This window comes from Sciurus carolinensis, chromosome 19 (genome assembly GCF_902686445.1).
Source record: "Sciurus carolinensis chromosome 19, mSciCar1.2, whole genome shotgun sequence".
NCBI classification, from domain to species: domain Eukaryota; kingdom Metazoa; phylum Chordata; class Mammalia; order Rodentia; family Sciuridae; genus Sciurus; species Sciurus carolinensis.
Genome location: NC_062231.1, coordinates 6867415 through 6875853, shown reverse-complemented (window position 1 = coordinate 6875853; position 8439 = coordinate 6867415). Strand labels below are relative to the sequence as shown.

Genomic DNA, 8439 nt, shown 5'->3' with positions numbered 1-8439 from the left:
TGCCTGCCCAGTCTCCTCCTGGCCTCTCCACAGTGCTGGCCTCCACCCCGACCTCAGCCAGACATGTCCAGCCTCCAGGTCCTGTGCTCCGGCCTTCCCCTGCGACCCCTTCCAGAGAACCGGGGTCGCTGGCCTGGGGTGCCCCATGCCCCTGTCCGGACCCCTGGCCTCAGTCCGGCAGAAGAGCGGGTAAGAACTCTGGCCCAAGCCTGCTGGGCCTGGTGTCCTCCGGGTCCCCTCTAGGTGGTGACATGGGGACCCCCTACTTCCTGCCCCCTGACCTCTGGGCTCTCAGAGGCGGCAAGGGGGACCCTGTGTGCCGGGCCTGTCACACTTGACATTTCTCAGGTGCAAACACCCTGGGGTCACCTGTGGGTTTGGAATTACCCTCGCTATTTACAGATGAGGATCCTGAGGCTCAAGGTCACCGGGCCAGCAAGCGGTGGCCCTCAGGCCACCTCTAGTGGGAGAAGAAACAGGCCGGGTGTGAAGCAGAGTGTGTACCTTGCCCTGCCCCAAACACTGCCTGGCTTCACTGTGGCCTTCTGCGCCTGAGGAGGGCGACTCTTGTCTTCCCTTTGTAAATGGCCCAGAGCCGGTCGCAGGCGCGCATGCGCACACGCACCGTGCGCTGAGCCAGCATGAGGCTGTGGCTAGCATCCTATCCAGGGCACCAGGGTGCTGGGGACAGGTGCCAGACAGGGAGCCCCTCACCTGATGGCCCCAATTTACCAGATGGGAGGACGCACGTGCTAGCTAGCACCTGTCCCCAAGCTCCCCGACCTCAGGACAAGTCCCAGACCGTGTGGGAGGCTTGCTTTTCTAATTTGCAAGCTGAGGATGGAAAATGATTTTATGACTAGGTTGCAGAGGAGGCTTATTGAAGTACAGCCCGTGTGGCGGTTATATAGTTTTCTACTTATTTTATTTTATTTTATTTTATTTTATTTTATTTTATTTTATTTTATCAGGGACTGAACCCAGTGGTGCTTAGCCCCTGAGCCACATCCCAGGCCTTTTTATATTTTATTTAGAGACGGGGTCTCGCTGAGTTGCTCAGGGCCTCGCTAAGTTCCTGAGGCTGGCCTCCAACTCGCGATCCTCCTGCCTCAGCCTCCGGAGCTGCTGGGATGACAGGCGTGCGTCACCGCACCCAGCTCCTTTTGCTGCACTCAGAATTGCTCAATGATTTCAGAATCGCTGGGGAGGGGGAGTGGAACATACCAATAAGCACACAGATTAAAAGAGGAAGCCTAGCACTGCCCAGATGAAGCCCCTCTGGGTGGCTGCCCCTTGGACTTTCCCCTGAACACACCCAAAGTGCGGGGTGGCAGGGGGTCGCTGAGATTGGGGCTGGGTGGAGCAGGAAAGGTGCAGGGAAACGGATGGGAGCAGTGGGGATCCTTGGAACTGGGCGCTGGGGCGGGGCGGGGGCGGGGAGGGGGCGGGGCCGGCACTGCGGAGGGCGGGGCCTTCGGGGAGGGGCTTTGGAGAGGGGCGGGGCGCCCCTCCCCTTCATCCGCCCATCTGGCTCAGCTACCCGGATGTCCAGGGAGCGCTTAATCTTTTTTCACCCCTTGGTCACCTTCCTGGGGGGAGCCACTGCCTCGACCTTTAGCCACTCAGCCATGGAGGGCCCTGTCGCCTGCTGGTCTCGGTGCCACCCTCGTGGCTGCGTGATGGGGATCAGCCTCCACGGTGTCTTGGGATAGCAGAAGGACACCCAGGAGCTGAGAGGCTGGCCTCCCGGCTCTGCTCATTTGTGTCGCTCTTTGCTTGGAGGACACGAAGCCCTTGGAGTGGAGGCGACGCGTGTGCCTTCTGAGTTGGAGCTGGGGCTGGGGCCACATCTAGGTGCAGGGGCAGCCAGCCTTCAGTTGGTCCCCACACCCAGCGACTCTCATCACCAGCCAGCTTTATACATTGACTTGTTTGTCTTCTGAAAAAAAACCTCAAATGGGTTTCTTTAGTTTTCAAAAATTTTTAAAGGTTATTTTATAAGCTAAGCAAATAGGATATTATAAAAGTGCAAGTTTTGTGGTTAACCTCCCCAATCCTACACACAATCATAGACACCTATGAGCTGGGCTAGATGTCTCCGCGTCCTTTAAAAAAATAGCGAGGCAGTAGTGATGGTGCGTGCCTGTAATCCCCGCAACTCGGGAGGCTGAGGCAGGAGGATTGCAAATTTGAGGCCAGCCAGCCTCAGCAATTTAGCAAGACCCTCAGCAGTGAGACTATGTGTTATGGTGTGGATGTGAGGTGTCCCCAGAAGCCCCCATGAGAGACGGTGCAGGAAGGTTCAGAGGGGACACGATCGGGTCGTGAGAGCCTCAACCCGGTCAGTGCCTGGCTCCCTGGGGGATCCACTGGGGGCACCTGGAGGCAGATGGTGTGGTGAGGAGGTGGCACTGGGGCCTGGCTGTGGGGACATGTGTGCATCTGGGAGTGGAGTCTCTCTCTGCCTCCTGGTCCCCAGGGGAGCTGCTTCCCTGCACCACACTCTTCCTCCATGAGGTTCGGCCTCCCCTCAGGCCCGAGGAACGGAGCCGGCCGTCTGTGGACTGAGCCCTCTGAAACCCTGAGCCCCAAGTAAACATTTCCTCCCCAGTTGCGCTGGTGGGTGTTGCATTACCAGCAGCGAAAAAACTGACTCAAACACCATGTCTCAAAATAAAAAAATAAAAAGGGGCTCCCTTAGCCACCGGGATTACAGATGTGCACCCATGCACTGTGCCGAAAATGGAAATTTTACACAAGGTAAACTGCATAAACAAAACATAACAAAGTGAGCCTTTGCACTGTGTGAGGGCTTTTTCTATTGTAGTAATTTGCCTTTTGTAAAATTTATTTCATTTATTTTTGTGTGTGGGCTGGACCCCAGGACCTTGAACCTGCTAAGTATATGCTTATACCTTTTTTTTTTTTTTTTTTTTTTTTTTTTTTGCAATGGTGGGGATTAGAACCCAGGGCCTTAGCGCTCATGAAGCAAGCGCTCTACCAACTGAGCTATATCCCCAGCCCCATGCTGAGCCTATTCTCTACCCCTGAAAAGCACCCCAGCCTTAGCACTGTGTTTAGGATTCGGGAAAATTGCACAAATCCCTTTCATATTTAGAGTACACAGCCTTCTTCATTTCTCATCACAGACACAATTTATACATTACTCACTTTCACATCCATGTTCATTATATTTTTTTGAGTTGTGGGGTTATCTAAATAAAGATGTGGCACATGCCTGTCATGCCAGCAGCTAGGGAGGCTGAGGCAGGAGGATCACAAGTTGGAGGCCAGCCACTGAATGAGGCCCTGAGCAACTCAGTGAGACCCTGTCTCTACATAAAATGCAAAATAGGACTGGGGGTGTGGCTCAGGGGTTAAGCACCCCTGGCTTCAATCCCCAGTACCCCCTCCCCCGCACAAAAAATCCTGACATTCAGGGGTCTGGGGATGTAGATCAGTGACAGAGCACTTGCCTAGGACGTGTGAAGCCCTAGGCTCCATACCCAACACCATGCCAAAAAAAGCAAGATTATGGCCAGGTCTGTCTAGTCCAAGACCTGAATGAGAAGACGGGGACGGTATGTGCAAAGGCCCTGGGGCAGGACGTGGAACATGAGGGACAGAAGAGAGAAGAGTGATCAGACAGCATGGGGATTTGGGCTGCTTTCCCGAGTTGGGCGAGAAGGTCTCACTGGGGCTCTCCATTCCCTTGGTTAACCTCCCCAATCCTACACACAATCATAGACACCTATGAGCTGGGCTAGATGTCTCCGCGTCCTTTAAAAAAAAAAAATAGCGAGGCAGTAGTGATGGTGCGTGCCTGTAATCCCTGCAACTCGGGAGGCTGAGGCAGGAGGATTGCAAATTTGAGGCCATTCCCTTGGTCCCTTGGTCCCTTGGTCCCAGCTTCAGGCTCTGCCTTGGCCTCCTGGGACCTTCCTCCCAGAGCTACTGAGGTGCAGCCATGCACTGCCTGGGGCTGCCCAGCAGAGGTCGCAGCTTCTGTACCACTCACCAAGCTGGGCACCGGGTGGAGGACACCTCTGCTCTGTCGCCTTCTGCAACCCCCCCAGTCACAAGCCTGTGCAGGCCCCTGGTTGGCCCTCACCTGGGGGCCAACAGCCCCATGTCTGGGCCAAGAGATGGTCTGTGACGAGCAAGAGGAGAGAGGAGATAGGTCTGCCTGCAGGAAACGGGTGGAGGCTGCAATCGGGGAGGGCTCCCTGGAGGAGGTGATAGCACCTATGAGCCCGGGTAAGGATCTGGAGATCCCAGAGGGGGCCGGTGGGTTTCCGAGTCGAGCGGTGGCAGTTCCAGGCAGGAAGAGAAGGCGCCCCATCACCCCAGTTGCCTCCCACCGCTGTGTCCCCAGCTGGCCCTGAGGAACGCCCTGCGATACTTCCCACCTGACGTCCAGAGGCTGCTGGCCGCTGAGTTTGCCCAGGAGCTTCGGCTGTACGGGCACATCTACATGTACCGGTTCTGCCCCACCATTGAAATGAGGTGCGTGCTGATGGGCACAGATCCAGAGGAGGCGGGGCCGGGGGCCGGGAAGCCCGGGCAGTCAGCAGCCAGGCTGGGGGACCCAGGCTTCCCGAAGTGGGGGGCAGGTGGAGGGGTCACAGCAAGCGGTGCATGGACTCCCTCACTCCCAGAGAGGAAGTAGTCTTTTGTGGGCGCTGGAGCTGAGAGCTGCCTGTGGCCCCAAGCCTGGCCAGAAGTTGGCAGGCACCACCCAGAAGAAAGTTGACTGCAAATTGCAACCCAGGTCTGCTTTCCAGAAACTTCTATGTCCAGGTAGAACATATGAGCTGAGTCTCTGTGAGACCTGGCCCTCCCTGTCCTGGGCAGTCAGTCCAGTGAGATTCTAGAGCAAAAAGCAGGCACAGTGGTGCACGCCTGTCATCCCAGTGGCTTGGGAGGCTGAGCCAGGAGGATGGCAAGGTGGAGGCCAGCCTCAGCCAGTTAGCAAGGCCCTGAGCAACTCAGAGAGACCCTGTCTCTAAATGAAATATAAAAAGGGCTGGGGAGGTGGCTCAGTGGTTAAGCACCGCTGGGTTCAATCCAAAAAAAAAAACTGTATACAAAATCCTTTTTTGAATGACATGATTTATGGATGGATCCGCCAGACAGCAGGAAGAGCTTAAGGGGTGCTATCAGTGAGACCCTAAATCTTGATCGGGGTTCTCACACTGTACCATGCACAGAGTCACCAGAGGCTTTGTCAAAACACAGGGCTGGGACTCACCCTGGATTTCTTTTTCAGCAGTTCTAGGGTGAGGCTGGAGAAGCTGAGTTTCTAAGGGTTCCCAGACAGGGCAGCTGTTTCCGGTATTTCTATCAATACCGGAAAACCAGACTCACCTCGAATCACCCCAGCGAACGTCATTCCTAGCCTAAAGTACCTGCTGATAGAATTGGTACCCAGGAGTGTTGTGGAGTGAGTGAGAGAAGAAATGAAGAAATTCTGCCTGGACATAGAAGTTTCTGGAAAGCAGACCTTGGTTGTGATTTGCAGTCAACTCTCTTCGAGGTGGTGCTTGCCAAGTGAGGAGGGGCCGGGGCAGGGGTAGGATGGGACCTCAGCTTCCTGTGGGAGCTGGGCACCAGCCAAGCACCAGAGGGGTTGGCATGAGTGGTTCTGGAAGCTTCTGCCACAGCCCTGGGCTGAAGCTCCTAGAGACCGCTGCAGGAGCCAGCTCTGACTGTCCAAGACTGTGGCCCGGGTGGACGCTGCCCATCAGCAGGAAGGAAAGCCGGGGACTTCCCCATCACCAGCCTGGTGACCGAACCTCCCCTTGCAGGGCCTACCCCATCCAGCAGTACCCCTGTCGGACGAGAGCGGCCGCGGCCATCATGCACATGATCATGAACAACCTGGACCCCGCGGTGGCTCAGGTAGTGGCTGCGGAGACTGAGGCCTGGACCCGAGACACACATGTGATCCTCCGAAGCTTCGAATTTATAGATTCAGCAGACACTATCCAGCTAGAACAGAGAGGTCCCTGTGTCCTTCCCAGCTTCGCCCCTTTGACCCCTCTCATTAACTAGGACATCGAATTAGTACAGTAGGTCCCTGTCTTTTTTTTCTTTTAGGTCCCAGGGATCGAACCCAGGGCTGCTTAACCACTGAGCCACATCCCCAGCCCTTTTTATATTTTATTTAGAGACAGGGTCTCGCTGAGTTGCTGAGGGCCTTGCTTAGTGGCTGAGACTGGCCTCCAACTTGCCATCCTCCTGCCTCAGCCTCCAAAGCTGCTGGGATTACAGGCATGCACCACCACACCCAGCTGATTCCTGTAATTTTAAACTATGATTTTTTTTTTCTTTTTTTGTGGTGCTGAGGATTGAACCTAGGGGCTTCATGCACACCAAGCAAGCATTCCACCTCTGAGCTACATACCCAGCTAAATTTTCTTCTTTTCTTTCGTGTGTGTGTAGATGGGAAGCAACTGGGACTGAACCCACAAGTGCTCTGCCAGTGAGCTACCTCCCCATCGGCCCCTTTTACATTTTAGTTTATTTATTTATTTTATTTTCACTTTATTTTACTTTCTTTTATTTCTTTTATTTATGTATGTATTTATTTATTTTCATTTTATTTATTTTTCTTATTTTTTATTTTTTATTTATTTTATTTTTATTTATTTCATTTTTATTTTCTTTTCTTTATTTTCATTTTCTTTATTTATTTTATTTTCTTTATTTTCATTATTTCTTTATTTATTTTCATCTTATTTATTTTATTTTATTTTATTTATTTTCTTTCATTTATTTTATTTATGGATGTATTTATCTTTATTTTATTTTATTTATTTTTATTTTATTTATTTTTCTTATTTTTTATTTTATTTCATTTGTTTAATTTTATTTTTATTTATTTGATCTTATTTTTTATTTACTTTATTTTAGTTTTTATTTATGGATGTATTTTTATTTTATTCATTTATTTATTTTACTTATTTTTATTTTATTGATGATTGATTGATTTTAGCGTGGGGGATTAAACCCAGGGACACTCTGCCACTGAGCCACATTCCCAGCTCTTTTTCTCTTTTACTTTGAGACAGGGTCTTGCTAGGTTGCCTAGGGCCTCGCTAAGGTGCTGAGGCTGGCCTCCACCTTGCAATCCTCCTGCCTCAGCCTCCCAAGTCACTGGGATTCCCAGTGTGCACCAATGAGCCCCACTTGAAGAAGCAGGTTTCATGCTCTATTTCTTCACATATATCCCAAAATATTATTTCAACATAGAATCAATATAAAAGTCTTAACGAGATCTCTTACAGCCCTTTGTGAGTCTTGACACCGAGGGTGCTCGGTAGCCAGGCGTGTCGGTGGCCGCCAGTTGGGTGTGTGGATCTGGCTGCGTCTGCCTAACACGCACCCTGCGAGAACCAGTGTGTGACCGGTCATTCTCAGTGACCAGGAGTGGCCTCTGGGGAGGGAGGCCCCTGGTTCCTTGGGGTCAATCCGTCTAGCAGGTCCTTGGGCCTGGCCCTGGCCTCAGACCCAGGTCAGAGGTTGGCCAGTTCCCAAAGTGCCCCAGACCCAGCTCTGATCCTAACAGAAGCCAAGCCCCTGCTGCAGTCACAGAGGGGTCAACCTCTCACAGATGTGTTGTCCCAGGGGCTCAGCCTCCCCGCTTCTCCCCAGCCCCTTGCCTCTCTGAGCCCAGCCCAGGGCTGGGGTCCTTCTTCCCCCTGAGCTCAGCCTCTCGGACAACGCCCTGTGCTCTCTAGTTTCCACAGGAGCTGGTGACGTACGGAGGGAATGGACAGGTCTTCAGCAACTGGGCTCAGGTACGTGGGCGAGTGGCCTCACCCCTCCCATCCACGGAAGGAACTTACCGACCCTGCCCAAGGCTGCAACGCTGGGCAACATCTGGGGACTTTTCAGCTGTAAGAATGGGCAGGAGCCCGTGATAGGCACGCCTATCATTCCAGTGGCTCGGGAGGCTGAGGCAGGAGGATCTCGTTGGAGGCCAGCTTTAGCAACTGAGCGAGGCCCTGAGCAGCTCAGCGAGACTCTGTCTCTAAAGAAACTACAAAAAAGGGCTGGGGATGTGGCTCAGTGGTTACAGCACCCCTGGGTTCAATCCCTAGATCCAAAAATAAAGAAAGAATGGGTGGGAGTAGCATTTTGGAGGCCCCACAAGTCTGTGGAGTATAATGGAGACCTGGAGGCCTGGAGGGCAGAGCCACTGGGCGGGGCCTGGCTTTGGCTTGGGAACCCAGTGTCGTCGGGTACCCGCTGACACTTACAGACCTCTTCGCTCTTGTTCTTCTCCCAGTTCTGGCTGACCATGTCCTACTTGTCAAAGATGACAGAGGAGCAGACGCTGGTCATGTACAGCGGACATCCACTGGGCCTCTTCCCCAGCAGCCCTGGTGCCCCCCGGCTGATCATCACCAACGGAATGGTGGGGCTCAGGCAGTG

General features: G+C 53.0%; 1 protein-coding gene across 4 annotated transcripts in view; it reads left to right on the top strand.

The window, feature by feature from the left end:
- The window catches only part of Uroc1 (urocanate hydratase 1), a 29130-nt gene continuing 20691 nt past the window's right edge, over positions 1-8439 (top strand). For 2 of the 4 annotated variants that reach the window (XM_047534894.1, XM_047534892.1), the window contains exons 1-5: positions 1-189; positions 4376-4506; positions 5808-5901; positions 7743-7802; positions 8294-8422. In XM_047534894.1, coding sequence (XP_047390850.1) covers positions 64-189; positions 4376-4506; positions 5808-5901; positions 7743-7802; positions 8294-8422 — 540 coding nt within the window. In that variant the 5' untranslated portion in view covers positions 1-63. The remainder of the gene's footprint in view (positions 190-4375; positions 4507-5807; positions 5902-7742; positions 7803-8293; positions 8423-8439) is intronic. The other 2 variants (XM_047534893.1, XM_047534895.1) reach the window with 2 other exon arrangements.